This window comes from Phodopus roborovskii, unplaced genomic scaffold (genome assembly GCF_943737965.1).
Source record: "Phodopus roborovskii unplaced genomic scaffold, PHOROB, whole genome shotgun sequence".
Classification (NCBI taxonomy): Eukaryota; Metazoa; Chordata; class Mammalia; order Rodentia; family Cricetidae; genus Phodopus; species Phodopus roborovskii.
The window spans coordinates 4,267,389-4,287,292 of record NW_026126599.1 but is presented as its reverse complement, the minus strand read 5'-3'; the positions used below and the strand labels follow the sequence as shown (position 1 = coordinate 4,287,292).

Sequence of the window (19,904 nt, the reverse complement as noted above, 5' to 3'; positions counted from 1 at the left end):
CTCCTCCTGAGCATTGCAGGGCTCCCATGTCAACACCACTGAAATCCTATTCCATCCCTCTGGATTTTTGTCTCATTAAGTATCAGTCCCCAACAAGAGCGTTTACAGACAGTGTATTAACCTTGGCAGGAAAATCACAAAAGGCTGTATTGAAGCCATGGAGTGGAGCATAGCCCACTGTAAATAATGCATAAGGCTGGAATGAAAGACGGATTCCCGTGATTAATGATGGATCCTGCCACTGGGAGATGCCATCATCAGGGATCGGCTGCTAACATGGAAGACCCCAAAACTCTCTCTTCTCATCTCAACTTTCCCTTCATTAACCCGAGGGATCTTAACAAGTCCTAAAGAATGAGAATAGTTGAGCAACCGGAGAGTGGTCCGAGGGTCGTGGGTGGCTCCACAGCACAGGGTGGCTGTCGTCCCCTTAATCACTACGCGGTCCTCTGGAGGGTGAACGATGGATGTTCGATCTGAAACAACACAAGTCGTGTCCTGATGAAATCACCAGTGTGCAAGTCTGTGCCCTCAGGGGGTAATGAATTGGTCATCTGACATCAAAGCCTCTGAATTCTCTCTTATTTCGGTAAAACTGGTGTAAATGGAAGCTCAGTGATGTTCAGGGAATAGAAAATAAGCCTTTCTGTGCTGCAGCTAAGTCACTTAACCTGCCCACTCCCAAGGCATCCTGGGTCTCCAAACTCTCCAGGAGAGAGAGGGCAAGACCCTTGTGCAAATGCTTAGGGAGCCCCCTGCTGCAGGATAGTCTGGACTCTTTGTAATGTCTCTCTGTGTGTTTGAGGATGTGCGAGGTCAATCTTAAGGGCGGTTCCTTTGGACCTGTCCACCTTGTTTTCCTGACAGGATCTCTCACTGGCCTGGAACTCACCAAGTAGTGTAGGCTTGCTGGCCAGTGAACTCCAAGTATCTTCCTGTCTGTCTCTCACTCCCTGATCATGGGATGACAGGCAATTACCATGGCCCCGAGCTCTTCTTTGTGGGTTCTGGGGATAAAACTCAGGTGCTCGTGCTTGTAAGTTAGTTCTCGACTGTCTGAGCTGTTTCTCTGGCCTAAAATATATCATTCTAGTTACTAGGGAGGCTGAGACAGGAGAATTACAAATTCAAGGCCAGCTTGGGCTCTGAGGTGAGTTCATGGCCAGCAAATTATAGGGTATGTTGAAGAGCAACCTCGGAAACACACGGAGATCCTGTTTCTAAAGAAAAAGTAAAATGAGGGCTGGGACTTAGCTCAGCAGTTAAGGGCCTAGGTTTAATCCCTGGTACTGGAAAAGAATACACATAAAATTAATTGTATATAAATAAAAATCAAGATTCTTTGCTAATTATTGTCTTAAAATGTTCTAGTGTCCACACAGCACCTGGGACTTTGAAAGGTACGTTCACTTGTGCAGATTAGTTTAATGAAGAGCAAACCTGTGACGCCGTCATTACTCCTAATTCCTGAGCCTGAGCATGGATGTCTAGGCCTACTGTGAATTGCCTAGGACCACACAGCTGGTGAGAGGCTGAACCCATTGGCTGTCCCACATCTAAGGATCCCAGAACCCACAGCTACTACTGAAGATGCCAGCTTCTTCACAGTCAGCCTGTGCTATGCTGTCACAGACCTGCCAGGGGACACCACTCTGGTGCCATATGCAGAACTAAAACCTGTGAGCCCCAGGGCTGCACTCGAGGCCCAGCATGGTGGCTTGCCAGCTGTGTCTCAGGAAAGGTCTCCTAGTCTTTCGGTCTTTGTTCCAAGTGGCTTGACTGAGAAACCTGGATAGCTCTACAGGCCACTGAGCTGACTTACTGTCACTTAGCTAAGCATGGTCCTAACACTGATCCTCAACAAATCCACAGAACTTTCTGGAGAGTGGTTTGTGGAGAGCCAGACCTCACATTTTTCCTTTTCCACATGCTTGAAAATGTGAAGCTAATGTGTTTCCCTATGCATCAAATGTGGTTGACTCCAACCTCTAAATATAACAAAACCTCCTTTGTAGAACTTTGCCAATATTGTAGGAATTTAAATAAATTAAAAGGAAAACTCTTTATTTAAAGGGTTAATTGGAACTGGAGAGATGGCTCAGCAATTAGGAGTACATACTGCTCTTGCAGAGGACTTGAGTTCAGTCCCCAGTGCCCATGTGAGCTGCCTGTAATTCCAGCTCCAGAGAACTGCAAGCCCTTTCCTGGCTTCTGAGGGTACCTGCACTCATGTGCATACCCTCCACTCTCCTACATGTACATATTAATTGAGAAAAAGAATCTTAAACCTTCCATTAAAAGGGTTATTTATCAAGATGTACAGTGATGGTATGACAGAAAATGTCAAATATGAGTAGGTGTGTGTGTTATAACTGACTGCACCTTCACATATTATTGGAGTTTGAACTTTCTCACTAGAGACCCTTATGACCCTTATGGAGACTGTCAGGGCACAACAGTTTTTTATGTTTGGAAATGAGCTGCTTAGTAATACTGCCTGGGATAATAAAAGGAAGGGTACTTAGGCATTAGAGCAGCAGGTCTCAACCTATGGGTCATGACACATTTGGAGGTTCAAGGATCTTTTCAGAGGGGTCTCACATCAGATATCCTATACATAGGAATTTATATTATGATTCACAATAGTAAAAAATTACAGCTATCAAGTAGCAATGAAGTAATTTTATGGCTGGTGGCCACCACAACATGAGGAACTGTACTGAATGGTCTCAGCATTAGGAAGGTTGAGAACCGCTACACTAGAGGCAGGGGACAGTTGGTGTTTGAGTAATCATGGTGCAGAAAACAATTCTTTCTGTTTACTAAGGACCAGTGACCTACATTGAGGATGACAAAAACCGGAGGAGCAAAGACATCCCTACTGTTTGCTTCTACTATACAAGAAATATCCCTATTTAATTTATGTAGTTGATACTAGAGAGTATAGAAAAATACTTTCTGTTGTGTGTGCACACATGTTCATCGTGTGAGTGCACATGCATGTGTATGCGTGCATGCAGAGGCCAGAGGTCTTTCTTAACCATTCACTCTACTTTATTTCATGAGGCAGAGTCCCTCACTTTACCTGGAGCACTAGATGAGACTGGCTGCCAGTGAGCCACAGGAATCTCCAGTGTTTGTCCCTATAACACTGGGAATATAAGCGTATGCCTGGTGGGTGCTGGGTACCAAACTGATGTCCTCATGATTGCATGCTGAAACTTTTAGTGACTGAACAATCTCCTTAGTCTCTAAAATATTTTCTTTAGGATATCAATGACTGATTTAATTTTCTTATAAAATTAATCAAAACATTGCTTAGCGATTCTAGCCAACTGGGTATAATAAGTCTACTGATTTTAAAAAGTCAATCTGTTACGGCTCTTGAAATAGCACCACTGAATCTCTGGATACGTTTCCTAATTATTCTTTCAGAAACAGAACATTTAATTACTCAACAGATTTCTAGAAATTAGTTGTAAAAATAATCATTTTCGTTGAACCAAGTGAGAAAATCTAAGGGACATTGACATCCTTGGGACACAGATGACAGGGCGTTGAGAGCAAAATTAACAGTAGGCTCTGAGAGAATGGTCCTTACTCCAAACAGTGAGCATGGCGGATGCGTTCACAGAGGCCTCGGTATTGGCTGCATAGCAGGTGTAGTTGCCAGCATCCTGGATGAAGACGGGGGCTATCCTCAGACCCCCAGATTCCAGCAGCATGAACCTAGGAATCCGGACTGAGCCACTGGCCAGAATGAGGTTCCCTGATGAGTAGAGGAGAGGAGAGGGTTGTTAGAGGTATAGCAGCTGGCAGGGGAGGAGAGGGTGGCTGGCACGGATGGCAAGATAATAATCCAAGCAAAGTGAACGTTCTTTGTACACCATAGCTGAAGCATTCATTTTCACACCATTGGCAGGATCGCCAGCGCCAGGAACTCTTAACTGCCCAGCACTGTGAGGTCTTGTCAATCAGATTCTGATTTGCCTATGGGATCCTTATCTTTGGATGACATTTCTCATGCTTACTTCACATCTAGGGCTTAATATCTTCAGGAGCCCCAGTGGGCAGAAGGCACCCACTGCGGGTGTATGTAAAGGAGAGCCATATTCACAGTTATTACTACTCTCTAATTCCCACCAACTTTCCAATTTTTTAAAAAGTAGTATGGATGTATGGCAGTGATTCTTAACCTTCCTGATGCTGCAATCCTTTAATGCAGTTCCTCATGTGGGGTGAGCCCCAACCATAACATTATTTTCACCGCTACTTCATAACTGTAATTTTACTACTGTTATAAATCGTAGTGTAAACACCTTATTTTCTGATGGTTTTAGGCAACCCTTGTGAAAGGGTCATTTGACCCCCAAGGGGTTGCCACCCACAGGTTGAGAACCATTGGTTTATGAGGTATTTGTGTGTGTGCGCGCAGGTGCACATGTGTGTATGTACAAGTTCACATGTACATGGTGTGAACATATGTAGAGGCTGTCCCCCCCTTTCTTTAAGGCAGGGGTTATGGCTTGGAACTGGGGTTCATTTAATGGGCTGGACTCTCCGGCCACAAGCCCCAGGGTTCCCTCTGCCTCTGCCTTCCTTGTGCCAGGATGAGAGGAGCCCATTTTACATGAGTACTGGTGACTGAGCTCACAGTGTCATGCTTGTGTCCCACGCACTTTACTGACTGAACCATTTCACCAGTCCCCAAGTTATCTAGAAGCCCAGGGCCACCTGTCTCATTTACACTGCACTCTGGCATCTAGCCCTTGGTGGATGGAGGCTTTCAATAAATGCTATTTGGTCTTCACTGAGTGAATGAGTGAGAAGAAAAAAAAAAAAAAACACAGTCAACATTCCAGTGTTTTCTACACCAGCCATGCAGCTGCAGAGCCACCTGCCTCTCTTCCATGTGATGGCGGGTTTGGGAGCCCCAGACACCTCACACCTCAGGACAGCTGTCATTCCGTCGGTAACTGTGGTGTCCACTGGACGCTGGGTGAAGACAGGAGCAATATCTGTGGGGAGAGGTTAACTATGAGTTGTGACTCTGTGTCTGAGAAGCCTGCCTGGGAATCCACACAGGTCTTGCAGGACCAATCAGAGGGAAGGGCACTAAATCAAAACACAGTAGTCACTCTGGAGTGGCTCCTACCCTGTGCCACTAGGAATCACCCATTGGTACTGGGTGCCTAATGGGAAGTGGGTACTCTGCCAAGTTCAGGGGCCTAGGAAACACATTTATCTACAGAAACCAACTGGCTCTGTCCTTTAGGTGACAGTCTGTATCAACTATGGGGTAATATGTTCACACTTCCGAAGGGCATTCTGAAAGCTGACACACAGGCTTAAGAACCCCTGACCCATGCTGTAGCTTCTTTTTGCTCATGGGGAATGGTGGGCAGTGTGAGGGCCTCACAGCCCCAAGTAAGAGAGATGAGACAGGTGTGTGCTGGAATAAAATGCAGCCAGTGTTTCAGTGTTCCAGACTAGTCACACTGCTGCAAAGCCCCTGCCTCTCCTCCATGTGATGGGAGAGGGGTGACGGTGGAGGGGTCCAGACACCTCACCTAACACTCCCATTCACTCCTGCAAGGTTACACCTCTGTGCTATGTAGCTGTGACAGAGACCGCCCTGCCTAAAGTCTATAGTGTCTATTACTAGACCCTTTAGAGAAAAACAAATAAAAAACAAACAAACTCAGACTACCTGGTCAATCCGCATCATAACACCCTGGTCATAGCTAAGGTGGGTTTTTTAAAATAATCCTAAAGGATACAAACTCAGTTTCTGGCTTCAACATCCAATATTATTGCAAATGCCTAGCACAAGATTGGTTTCCTATGCTCTACAGTGGAGGGCAAATGTGACTCCTGGAAAGGGCCAAGGACAGTGACCTCCCAAGTTTACTAAAATACAAATGTGCATTTTAAGGACTCAACTTTCTCTTCACAAGCTGCTGGGAGCCACCAGTCCCATGCACGCATAGCCACACCCCCAGTGGTGCTCACACTGGAGATATCAGCACTTTGCCTCTGAAAAAGGGCAAACTTGAAAGGTGCAATTCCATAACCACTAAATTCTACTTCATTTCAGAAGAACAATGTTACAGCTGTGGGAGATTAGAAAGAAAACCCACAGATACAGCGAGAACCTGCACTTTTATTTTATTTTTCAAAGACAGGGTGCCAAGGTGTTTCTGCTAATGGGATAATAAAAGAAACCCACAAAAGAACTATAATTGTTCAATAAAACTAAAGTAGAGAATGAATACTTTTTAAAATGGAGGAAAAAGATCAAAAGAAAAAGAATAGGAGTGCACTATATACTGGATAGTCTTTCTGATTCTGTCGGGGGAGGGGAATACTTTTCTGTTTGTCCAAAAAGGAAGATTTCTCCTTAGCTCACCCCTCATCACAGGGCTCTGTCCCTTCATCATCTCAGGAGTTGACAGGATGCTACCACCTGTGTATTGTGCAAAGTGGGCAGCTCTGACCAGAAGGTTGGCCATGCTAAGGTGTGTTACTCACTGGTTACATCCAGGTAGGTGTGGGTCTGGATCTCCCCTCCTTCATTATTGGCAAAGCACTGGAAGATTCCAGAGTCTTCTGGGCTCAGCTTCTGAATGTGCAGGCTTCCGCTGGGGAGTACTCTATACCTCGGGTTCTGGAGCTTACTCAGAGGGACAGCATCTTTGTACCATTGGAGGGTGGGAAGAGGAACTCCTGGATAGGAATGGAGGGAAATGTTATACTCCAGGAGCTCTCTGGAGTAGAGTAAAGGCAAAGTAGCTTCAGAGGTTCATATGGCAACCTTCTCATGCCATACCTATTTATTAGGGACATTCCCCTCATCTTACACGAAAAAACCTACACCAAGTGTTCTGAAGAGGAAGCAGGAATGAGCGAGGGCCATGGTCCCCTGGTTTGCACTCAGAAAGATTTTAACTGTGATTGCCCTTGAGTTTAGGCCAGAGTTGGTAGCTCTGATTCTGTCCCTGCTCTGAAGGCTAGTCTAGGGTCATTGGGAGATTCTATATGGGGTGGACTTAAGTGTGAAGACACACTGTGAACGTGGGTGACACCATCCCATGCGCTGGAGTCCAGGACTGAGAAAAAAGGAGAAAGCAAGCTGAACACCAGCATCCATCTCTCTCTGCTTCCTGACTGTGGATGCCATGTGACCATCATGCTCTCTGTGCCCTGTACCCCTTTCCCTTTCATGACGGACTGTACCCCCACACTGTGAGCCAGTTGCATCTGCGAGGTACTCAGTCACAGCCGTGAAACAAGTCGACATCAAAGGCTGTGAAGAGTTGAGAGGTTTGCATGTAAAACTGCCAGGCATATGGCAAGGGCTCTATGGATAGTGCGAGCATCATTACCACAGCCAACAACAAAGCTGGGGGCCACTTCAAACACCTCCTCATACAATTAATAAGCCCATGGATTCCAGTGACCTTTAGGCATGTCCGTATTGCTAGAAGAATGACTTAAAAGCCTTGGAGATGCCCTGATTAAAGGAGGTGGGAACATATGAGGGAATGTATGTCCACCTATGGATACTGAAAAAAGTTACGTGAGTTCAGGAAGATGGGGTACAAAAGCCCTGTACCTGTATCCCAAGGTAATGGCAGGGTACTAAAAGGACTAGGGAACCAGGCAGGCTCAGACCCCAGAGCCCTGCCTACTCTTCCTTGTATGTGGTGTCCCATTGAGAAACAAGGCCTGGCTTCCAGGGTGGACATCAACACAGGTTTACAAGGGTCAAAACCTAGGTGGTACATGGAAGGAAGTGCTGGCAGCCCAAGCACTGGGTGTGGACTTCTGAAGCCCGTCTCCTCCATGGCAGAAGTCAGGTCACATAGCTCAGGGCTGATGAACAATGGCCCTGCATTGCCTGGGGCAGCCCAGTTCTGAGTAGGGAACACCTGGGCCCTCTGCAGGCAGCTTCTGTGCAGGGCTAGGCCCCCCTGGGGAATATGTCTGTCTGACCTTCCTGGAGTCCAAGAGGACCATACTCAACCAGACAGGGTGAGCTAAGTGTGCAAAGAGGCTCTACAGAGAACCAGCCCAAACCCATATGACATAACAAACTCCAGAAAGACAGTGGGCATGGAAACATGAGGAGACACTAAGATTTAGCTCTAGAGTTTACGTGCTTTTGTTCCTTACTTTCCCTAAGTAAAAATGATGTTTTTGGTTCTTTTGGGACAAAAATCTTGCTCAGTAGTCCAGGTTGGCCTCAAACTCTTGTCTTCTTGCTTCAGCCTCCTGAGTGCTGGGATTATAGGTGTATGCCTCCAGGCCTGGCACCATTAAATGGACTGAAGTATTAAAAGGCACATTTGCCACAATTCTCTAGGGCTTACTCAGACCCCTGACTCAGTCTCCGCGTATGCGGGTACAGAAGGTCCATTTGAATGAACAGAGCTGATGTCGGGAGCATTTCCAGATGACGTGTTCTCGGGCAGTTCTTCCCCTTAATTACGTTTCCTGTCACCTCTCATTAAATCAGGACAACTTTTAAAAATCCATTTCAAGGTAAAAGCATATGCAGTTCATGTAAAAATCTCATAATGGTGATTACATGATGTAGCTCTCACAGGGAACCCGCCTCCCACTCCCCATGCAGTTTGTTTCATTGCCAGAGTTAAGAGAGAGAGCTGTAAATTGCAAGATGGCAGAGCAATGTGGGAAGACCTGTTTAATACAGTTACAAGTCTGTGCTTAACAGTTTACCCTGCAGAAATTCTGCGAGAAGAGAGCACTCCCCTGCCAGAGGAAGAATGTCAGGATTGTCATTGACTGAAAAATAACAGTCACTACAGGGGAGGGTGGGAGTGTTTCTACTGGGGGGGGTGCAATTTAATGTCAAATGGGAGCCAGATGTAAATGTCTCGTAGCTTCGCATCCACCGAGCTGCATGTTAGAGGCTGCTGTGGCAGGAGGAAGAGAACAAGGCTCCCACAGCGTGGAGAAGTGTCTCCTCTCAAAACCTGTGCCTGTCTCTGGGGCTGCATGAACAGAGCTGGAGCCAGCGGGGACAGAAACACAGTGTATTTAGGGAGCCACAGTGATGAGATGACCTGGGTGAGGACCAGAGGCACAGGCCCTTTGTCGGAGAGCAGATAGTACATAAACCACTGGGAAGGACTCGGGTCAGAGGCCACTCTGCGTTTGCCAAGGGCGGTTGTGAGCCACATTAGCTCTCATGGGTAGCCAAGTATCACAGCAGGAGCATGTGCCGAGGCACACGTCCATCCACTAGGTTTTGGACTGTGTTGCATTGCCCCATGGTACCTGTATTTGGTAAGCAGCTTCTATATGTCAGATGCTTTGTGAGAATTTTCCAGTATGTGTCTTGTTTAATCTTGGAGGCTGTGAGCATAATACTTAGCTGTGCTTTCCCTGAAGCAAGGTTTCAAGAGTGTATATAGAGAGATAACATTCCTTTTATGAAACTGGAACACTCACCAAACTGGTAGTGTGAGAGATCAATCAGTCTGGTCCATTTTTTTTGGCATGAGGTGCCTTTAAAACTCACTCAAGAGCCATGGACAAGCAGACAAGAGGGAGACACTTGTCTTCTGTTTTCTCTAGCTAGCTGTTGACACCTGCTTGCCCAGGTGCTCTAGGCTCATCTTGGGGTTGAAAAGTCACACAGGCAGTCTGTCACATGACTACACCTACAGCTCTAAAAAGGAGGGAATCTCCAGCCCCAGGACATACATTAGAAAAAAACTTTTCACCCTGAACAAATTGGATGGGGAATTTAGGGCACCCCCCTCTCCCCCCATCTTTACTATAGGCTGATGCCAGACTTTGCAAGGTCATAAAATAAACAGCTTCAGCTTCTCTATTCTGGGTCTCCAGCACTCTCATTATGAAGTGAGGGTCACTGTTTCTCACAAAAGCAAGGCTTCTGTTCTAGTGCTTAGTGAGTAGAGGAAAACCGTGTTTATGATGCTAGGTCTAAGCAGACAGGAAAAGAGCCTTTCCATCTATACAGGTCTTGGTAATGGATTGCCTTACAAAACCTGTGTCTGATGTGTGTGTGTGTGTGTGTGTGTATAAACATGCGGGAGGGCAGCATTATGTAACCCCCTGTGTAGCCACACAGAAAAGTCATGGAGCCATGGACAAGGGCAATGAGCCACATGAAGGACGGCACAATGACCTGTGGAACGGGAGAGCTGCCCCAGAGCTAAAAAGGCAAAAGTTAGGAAAGATTCCCAGTCAAAGGCCAAAACAAAACCATGATGGGGACCTGGGATGTGGCTTAGCCGGGAGAGTGCTTGCACTGCATAAACCAAGTGTGGTGGCTCACACCTATAATCCCAGCACTTGAGAGGTGGGCACAGGAGGCTCAAGGTTGTCCTTGGCTCCACAGCAAGTTTGAGGTCAGGCTAGGTTATATGAGATGCTGCCTCAAATTTTAATTAATTAATTAATTAATTAATAAAAGCACCCTCCTTTTCTTGAGGATGATGGATGTGGTCCCCAGTCCTTGTCACTTGGTAGATAAAGATGTGCTTCTTGAGAGCTACAATCTTACTACCACATACTCTGGGGAAGCCAAGAACTGAGGGGAGGCACAGGGTCTGCCAAGTCCTCTGTCTTTGGGGCAGACAAAGGGCAAGGACTTCCTTCTTGTCTTCCTCCTTCTTTTGCCAGCCCAGGATTGATCTACAGCCAAGGAAGCAAGACCTTCACAATGGTGACTTCCAGCAAGGTCCTAGGCTAGTTATGGAGTCTCAGCATCCAGTGTCCTCAGCTTTCATGCTCACTGTCCCCCTGGAAGGATTTAAAGGCCTCCCTGGATACTCACAGCCATTCACCACGGGTCCCCATCTGGTGCTCCCATACTCACCCATGGCTCGACACGGGATGTCCATGCTTTCTTCCACTTCCCCTAAAATCCGACTCTCTGGCTCAGCAGTGAAATATGGTGACTCTTTAAACAGGAAAAGAAAACGGCCCATAAGTAAAGGTGTGCTGTGGTCTGAACGTGAAATGTTCCCCCATAGGCACACGTGTTTGAACTCTCGATTCCCAGAGGGTGGCGCTATGGAGGAAGGTTGTGGAACTTCTAAGAGGTGGAACCCTACTGGAGGAAGTGAGCCCCTGGGGATGGGCCTTGGGCCTTTGTAGCCAGGTCCCACTTTCTGTTTACTCTGTTTCCAGAGTGTGGATGCAATGTGAACAGGCAGCCTTCTGCTCTGCCCACCATGCCTTCCATGTCTGCCATCATTTCTTCCTCATCACGATGGACCACATCCTTCCAGAACTGTGAGACAAAATCAACCCTTCACCCCTTCAGTTGCTTTTGTCAGAACATTTAATCATAGTAGTAAGAAAGAACACAAGAAGGATTTCAAGGACACAGGGCCTCTCTCTCTCTCTCTCTCTCTCTCTCTCTCTCTCTCTCTCTCTCTCTCTCGTGTGTGTGCACCTGTGTGTGTGTGCACGCACACGTGCGTGCGTGTGCATGCACAGGCTCACACATGCAGGCCAGAGGTCCATGTCAAGTATCTTCTTCAATTGCTCCTAACTGTATTTTTTTGAGACAGGGTCTTCACTCAGTCTGACTGGAATCCTCCTGTCTCAGCCTCCTCTACCCTAGCACTAAGATCACAGGTGTGCACTGCTATGCCTGACTTTTTATGTGAGTGCTAGGGCCTGAACTCAGGTTCTCGTGTATGTGTGGTAAGCACTTTATTGACAGAGTCATCTCCCTAGTTCCCAATCTGAGCTCTTAATCTTTTTCTTCTAAACACATCATCATCACACTCATAAACTCAAATTTGGAGAACAGCAGTGATTTATATTCTAAGGCTTCAGAAAGCAAATTACCACTCAGGGTGATGGCTACTTCTCAGTTTATGGGCTTGAAATCATGGAATATCTTAATTCACATTTTAGAAAGAGCATCCCAAGAGCTTCATAAAGGTGTATTTACAGCACAGTACTTTATAGGCTAGTTTGTTCCCATATCTAAACTAAACACCTACTGTGAAGCATGTTGAATAGCCCTATAACAAGAGGCCAGGCCTATACAAGGAACAGTGCAGCCTATTAACTTTTTTTTTTTTTTTTTAAGTCTTAGCAGGTCTCCAAAACATAAATTTAATACGTCAATGGAATGCAAAATAATGGTGATGGGGGAGTTGGGGAGCAGATGGGGGAGCAGGTGGGGGTGGAGGGTAGAGGGAGGTTGGGGATACAGAGACTCATTCATCCTTAGCAGGGAGGGAAACTCCCAGCATTTCTATTCCGTAGACTCTCCTCCTGCGTGGGCAACAGGAACTAGTATTAGACAATGAGTTTCCTTGGAGAGTAAATGGCAATATTTTTCGCAGTTTATTCAGCAGAATTCAGCAGAGGCATGGCCAGGCTCAGGAGTATTAAGGCGGGAATGTTACTTCATTATCACAGTGACAAAGGCTCTTGTGTTCACTTTCTGCGCGATAATTAATTTCTGGAGACATCTTCTTTTCATTGTAATAGTGTTAAATGTGGATAATAAGGCTTGGCGTGCTTCCTGTATTGACTACATCTTTAAAAAAATAGGGTGGGACCTACAGGGGTTGCAGAGATAAAAACACATCAGTTCAAAGTTAAAAAAAAGAAAAAAAAAGAAAAAAGACTGAAGCTTTCTGAATGGGCAGAAAGTGGGTATCAACTCTGCAATCACTCAACCTCGTGAGCAAAACATCTGCCCCAACTACTCGCCTGCACCATGGAGACGGCTGTGGATTCACTGGGTAGAAGCAGAACCCTCTGATACAGGGTCTTGTGTGTACGGGCCAGGCCTGGAGACTAGCTGTTAATATTTAAAGCCTTCGCTTTCCTAGCTGGTCTTTGCACACACATATATTCCCCACTCAGCCGTGTCTCTCTAATCAATAATAAGGCCAGCAGCACTATTTATGTTCCAACTCCACAGCGGTACAGCCTGTCAAGGACCTTACGCACAGGTCACGGCCCGTATTCATCAGTGGATGCTAAAGTCAATAGCTACCACCATGGTCTGATTAAAGTGATGTGAGGGCAAAAGGGGGAAAATTAAGTTAAATATCAACATTGGCTCATGATTAATTACAGTTTCCATTTCCCCAGTCAAACATTCTATTTTTTCAGTAACTGCGAAGGCCCAGGCAGTTGCAAGAAACAATACAGAAATAGCTCATGTATTCTTTCCTCAGTTTACCCTGCGTTTCCTCAGTCTGTCCTCATAGAGTTAATAACTATAATCATCTTCAGCAAAGCATTCCTGAATTCCCCAAGCGACCCTCACATGCCTACTGACATTCTCTAGTAGAGGGAGGAGGAGGTAGGTAAGGTCATTAGTTAGACCCTTAGCAGAGACCTCAGGCACTCTGTCTGACACTTCCCATCCATCTGCATGCAACTCATCCCAGCTGAACATGGCCTCCTGGTTGTGGGAGGTACTAGAGTACAGAGAGAATGGAAAGTTAATTGAAGTGGGGACTCCACGTGTGTGGCTGTGGAGAAGTTGTCATCCATGCTAGAATGCTTTTTTGTGACGTGGCTACCATGCTCCTGTAAGAGAACCCCTCACCCATGCCCTGTAAGTAACCCCAGTAGACTCGTAAACTCACTGGTTCACAAAGCTGGACCTTGTCCTGGTACCTGCCCTGGGGTATAGATCCTGCTTATGTCTTCCCAGGTCTAGCTCAACAATCACCCCACTGGTAATGCCTTCCTAAACTAAGTCTGATCCTCAGGCTGTCACTCATGTAATCAATAGTTTTTATCTTCACTGCCCCTTCATGCTTCTGCTTGTGTGTACATGCACATGTGTTTAGTTCTATGCAGGGTCATGTGTCCATGCTGCATTGGAACACAGAATGGTCTGTCATCCTGAAGATACTCTCTACCCCTAACCCCCTTGTCCAGCCCAGGGCAAACTCCTTACTTTTGCTAGATTTTCATTTTAAAATGTTATGTGAACAGTTATGCTTCATGTTGCTTTGGAAGTGGCTGTCCTTATGCTGTGTAATTCCCTTAAGATGTACCCAATGGGAGACACACAGGAGCATATACCAGCCCCATGGTTGCCCATCACTTCTGGGGCTGCAATGCCTTCTCCAGGGTGGTGGGTTGAATGAGAATGGCCCCTCCCTATGAGCTCATGTATCTGAATGCTTGATCTCCACTTGAAGCAATTATTTGGGAAGGACTAGGAGGTGTGGTCTTGTTAAAGAAAACATGTCACTGAGGGCTGGCGTTGGGGTTTCCAAAGCCTCCCATCACCCTTCCAATTAGCTTTCCCTGCCTCATGTTTTTGGATTAGGATGTAAGTGAGCTCAGCTGCTCCTCCCGTGTCATGCCTGCCTGTTACCATGTTCCTTGCCATGATGGTCATTGGTCAATGACCTCACCCTCTGAAGTTATAGGTCTTCTGATAAACCCTTTTAAAAAATAAGTTGCCTTGGTCATGGTGTCTTATCATGGCGGTAGAAAATTTACCCAGAAACCTGGATGCCATTTATATTCTCAAGTTCCTAGAAGTGTACAGTGGCTGATGATGGAATTAAAGAGTCCACACAGTGTCCCTGGGGATGGACATGCATGTGGGGATGCCACCTCACCTCAAGCAGAAGCCAGGTAGGTGAGGTGCACACCTCACAGCCAGGCAGATGCTCTTTGTGGGTCCTTCACACCAACCCAGTTAAATGGGGGCTCACCAGGGTCCTCCCCCACCCATGACTGCTTGTGTTCACATGGTCTTTGGGGAGGACAGAGTGGGGCAATTACTAGGCCTTCAGCTGTGAAGACTTCCAGCTGAACTACAGGGAGACCCTCTGAGGACAGTCATCTAAGGCACATGCCTTTTTTTTTTTTTTTTTTTTAACCACTCGATCTTCCAAAGGCAACTGGGCAAGCATGTGTCTTGGCAAATGGGAGACTCTTGGAGAGTGAGTGCCCGGTTGGCATGGATCTGTACTGGACCTTTAACTATTGATCACAACTGCAGCCAATAAAACCAGGGATACAAGTGGACACTTCATCTTTAGAAATAAGATAAAGACATCAGAAGAGTCTTATGCCCCGGGTGAACCCAGAGCCAAGACAAAGCCAGCATGGGCTGAATGTACTACAGATGGTCTAGCTACAGCAATCAGAACCAGAGTTAGGGTCCTCCCTGGGTAGCTCCAATCTGGGTCTTGCATAGCCAGTCTCAGTGGAGGTGGTCAAAGCATCCCCAGGGCATGCTGTGCATCCCTCTGGCTTGGCACTGGGTTCGGTCTGAGTGCCAAGCTTGTTCTGATCAGTATATTTCTCACACTGGCTTCCTTTTCCTCTAAGAGGTCCAGCTTTGGTGCTGTTCTGTGTCTTTGGCTTTAGTCACTGTCCACATTGGGTGCCTTGTCCACTGTAGTGGGCAGGATGGTCCCCAAGGATATCTACACCAGATCCCTTGGAACCTGTATATTCTGTATGTGACATGATGAACTCTGCAATTGGATAAAGCTCATCAGTCTTAAAATGGAGAGAGTGGGGAACGGGGTTAGCTGAGTGATCAAGTCTAATGGTATAAGCCCTTGTGGTGGAGAGCTTTCTCCATGAGGAATCAGGAGAGGCAAGAGGAGGGAGGAGAAAAAAGGACAGGGTGAAGAGAAGGGAGAGGGGGAGGAAGAAAGAAAAGAGAAAAACAGTAGAAAGGAATGAGGGGAAGGGAAGGGTAGATGGGGGATGAAGGATGAATTGAGGGGAGAGGGAATAAGGGAGAGGAACTAGACAGCTTTATATAGAGATATAAACACCTATTAGGTGCTCAGTGTCAGCTGGAGAATGGCTGCTCATCTGTGACACTACTAGTGGCTTTGTTTTAAAAAAAAGTGTCGGGGTTTCTGAGTGATCTGTGTACAGGGAGTTGGAATAGCTTCACAAGAAATACAGAGTTCTCTGTAATGGTCACTGTGATGGTCAGTCTTCATTGTCAACTTGATTGGTTTTAGAATCACCATGGCAACATACCTTTTGAAGTGTCTATGAGGATGTTTACAGAAAGGTTTAACTGAGGAGGGAAGCCCCTGCCCTCTCCCCCCTCACTGTGGGCAGCATCATTCCCTAGGCTGGGTTAGATAAAATGGAGAAAGCAAGCTGAGGACCAGGATCCATCTCTCTCTGCTTGCTACCTTCCCTACTATGATGGGCCCTCCAACCACGAGCAAAAGAAATACCCTTCTTTTTTTAAGTTACCATTGTCAGTTATTTTTTATCACGGCAGGGTTTATTTTAGCTCACAGTTCCAGGCTGCAGTCTAGCATATCAGGAAGGACAGGTGGTAGAAACTTAAAACAGCTAGTTGCTCTCATGTACAGTCAAGACCAGAAGCCGTGACTGTATGCATGCTTAGTACTTAGCTTGCTTTCTCCATAGTTCAGGGCTCAAAATCAAGGAGTGGTGCTGTCCACTTTCAGGCTGGGCCTCCTACATTAATTCATTTGATTAAGATAGTCCCTCACAGACATGCCCACAGGCCAATCTGAGCTGAGAGTCCCTCACTGAGACTCTTCCCAGGTGATCCTCGATTGTGTCACATTGACAGTTAAAGCTAACCATCGTTCTCTTATCCTGAAGGAAGCACCGATGCTTCCATGGATGTCAAGATCATCCTGGCTCTTAGTGTGGGAAGAGTGTGATGTGCCCTCTCATTACTATGATGTGTACACTCGCTAGCTATGGCAGAGCCATGCCAACAGCATGCGAAGCCATCCTTGTAGCACTTCTGCAATGAGCTTGCTTCATTGCCTCTCCATTGTATGTCCCAGTAGCCTTACCTCCCACCTCTCCACGCCAAGGCCTGGAACAAGGTCAATAACACCAATGACCCTCATTAAAGCCAGTTACCTGTGCAGTCAGAAGCAAACCCTAAACCCTCCGCTGATGCCTCCCTGCCATATACCTTGCTATCATGTGCCAGTTGCTATAGAGCACAGCTGAGACTCTTGCAGTGACTTCTGGGAGGTTCTCAAGGGACACCTAGTCTCAAAGACAGATAAGCTTGCCAGAAGCTGAAGAGTGGACATCCAAGGCCAATCACAGACAGTTTCTTGGATCCTGAGAGTACACAGCCAGGTCTAGTGTTTGCCTCTCCCAAAGCAGGCCATGGTCAATCTCAAGTCTAGAATAGCACTGCAGCACATAGCACAGCAAAGCCCAGTCCATCAGTGGATTTGGGCATGGGAATTTTCCTTGATGTTATCACCAGCACTATCCACCCACCATGGTAAGCAAAGTTGGCTCCTGCTCCTGGAAGATGCCACCAAGAAGGAGAAGTTGATGGTGCGGTGGGAAGCCACGCACCATAGGGAGACAGGGGCCATGTTGCACAGCAGCCTTTGAGTGTCAGAGCAGTGGCATGGGTCTCACCAGCTGGGAGCTGTCACAGCAGAGGTCAGGAGGAGAAGGGTCAGACATAAGGACAGCAGGGCAACTGAGCAATGAGGAGGTAGGGGGACAGGGCTCTGCAGGGTAGGGTCCAGGGGCCTTCCAGTGATCAGAGCTTGGATTCCTGTTTGCACTACAGGAATTGAGCAATCCAACCAGAAGCTGACAGGCAGAGTAAACAGCTGCCACCGTCTGTCTCATCTCATCAGTGTGAAATACACATAATTGGAAGGCGATTCCTTTCTGCTTTCATTCATCTGCATGCTCATATCAATAGCTCTCTGCCCAGCTCTGCTGGTGACAGTTGGGGAGATTGGTTACGCTTCCCCAGGATCCCTCCCTAATAGGGTGGCCAGGTTCAGTGACAATCTCTGAGTCCTCTGAATCAACAGAGATACTTTCTTCAGGGTTTTGTCTAGTGTGACCTAACCACAAAATTCTACCTGTCACAGCTTTAAGGAGCTTTAAGTCAACTTTATCAAGACAAGAAGCAATGGGGCTGAGAGGTGGCTCTGGGTAAAGTAGTTGTGCATAAGCACAGGGACCTGTGTTTGCATCCTCAGCATCCATGTAAAAAGATAGGACTTGGTGGTGTGCCCCTGCACTGACGGATGGAGTGGGTGGAGACAGAAGGATCCCTGAAGCTTGATGGATAGCCAGTCAAGATGAATTGGTGAAAATTCAGTGAGAGACTCTGTCTTAAAAAGCAAGGCAGATGGGCTGGAGAGATGGCTTGGTGATTAAGAGTACGTACTGCTCTAGCAGAGGACCCGAGTTCAGTCCCAAGCACCCACATCAGGCAGCTTACACTTGCCTTTGACATCAGGTCCAGGGGACCTGACACACTCTTCCAGCCTATGCAGGCAGGCAGCTTTACACACCACATGCGTGGACACACATGCATGCAAGCGCATGCACCTATTTTTTTTTAATTCTCAAAAATAAGGTCAAGAGTATTGAGGAAAATATTCAATGTCAATGCATATATGAACATGTGCACACACATACACACATAAAAACATAAAAGAATGGAAGTATGTTCCTGTACCTTTAAAAATCATAACATGAATAATGAAGAATACTAAGCACAAAAACACATTTAGATATGAACCTGAGATCAAAGTTAAGGTGATAGATTTGACTATTTGAGAAAGGAATGGTGATGGAGACAAACATTTGAGTTTATAGGGAGATAAATTTCCTCTCTTGTTTAAATTACCTTAAAATGTTTTTAACACAATATAGTCCTGTCTGCCAGAGATTTACACATCACAAATTTTAATTTTGGTTCAATCTATAATGCGCTGTGCTCAGACAGCCATAGATCAACCCCGATGAAAGTCTCTGCTGAGAATGGGATGTGATTTTCACATCCATATCTAACACTGGCAGCCAGAGGAGAACTCAGACCCTCGGGTGGGATCAGCAGTGATTGGTGACTCTGTTCTGTGGCTCGGATTCTCTGATCACCCTCATGACCTCTTCTGGAGGGGCTGACGGGCTGTATTTAGCAGAGTCACTCTGAGAGCACAAAGCCTTCTAACAAACACAAGGATGCTCAGGGCAACGGCTTCCATGCAACACTCCTGCTTGCTAATTCCATAGGAATATATCCATTTTTCTTTTCTTATTTTGCAAAATGGCAAACTGCAAAATGTATTATTGAAGGAGCAATTGTTCTGGGAGGTTTTTTTTTCTCTCCAGTTTCAACTCCTATCATTTCAAATAGGAGATGGAGTGAAATGGCTTCTATTGAGGAGTATGGGTCACCAGGACAGCAGCTGCTGGTGATCATGCAGGAAGCTGGGTAAATAAAATGCAGGAACTGGCCTCCCAGTGTAATGTGCCCATGTCCTAATCTAGAGATAAACTTACAAATCCCTCAGCCACAGCCTGTCATGCTTCCATGCCTGTCATCTCCCAATATTTAGAAAGAGGTGACTCAGGTGCATTTAACGTCACCTTCGGCCTGTTTTAAAAACTATCTCTGTTCTTTCAGTTTAACCAGAGATAACAGCCAACACTTTCCATTTCCTTCTGAGTCAAGCCTGCTTGGGCTTAGTTCTGAGTACAGATCATAAGAGCCAGGGAGATTCAGGGAGAAGTTTGGGGGTAAGAGAAAGGCCAGGAGGTGCAGGCAATGCATGTGATGGATGGGGACTTTGCCCTGTCTCCACCCTCAGCTTTATGGTGGGAGGTGAGCATGATATGTCCCCCTTGGGCTCCCATGTTTCAGATTTTGTTCCCTAGCTGGTGGTGCTATTTTGGGACACTTTTGAAATTTGGTGGAGCTTGGTTATAGGGGACAGACCTTCAAGGGTTATAATCTAGCTGGAATCTAACTTCAAGGTCTCACTACCCCCAGAAAGAGCCAAACTGTGCACTATGCCCTCCCACCACAGTAGACTGCATGCCTTGAAACTGTAAAGCAAAGTTAAGTCTGTCCTGTCCTGACTTGTTTTCTGTCAGGTGCCCTGTCG

The 19,904-nt window shown here is 46.4% G+C and overlaps 1 protein-coding gene across 1 annotated transcript in view; it reads right to left on the bottom strand.

The window, feature by feature from the left end:
• The window catches only part of Sdk1 (sidekick cell adhesion molecule 1), a 920,228-nt gene that overhangs the window by 234,601 nt on the left and 665,723 nt on the right, over positions 1–19,904 (bottom strand). The window contains exons 8-12 of the mRNA XM_051205538.1: positions 10,874–10,957; positions 6,532–6,726; positions 4,902–5,018; positions 3,602–3,769; positions 374–476 (exon numbers count right to left, since the gene is read on the bottom strand). Of these exons, the coding sequence (XP_051061495.1) occupies positions 374–476; positions 3,602–3,769; positions 4,902–5,018; positions 6,532–6,726; positions 10,874–10,957 (667 nt within the window). The remainder of the gene's footprint in view (positions 1–373; positions 477–3,601; positions 3,770–4,901; positions 5,019–6,531; positions 6,727–10,873; positions 10,958–19,904) is intronic.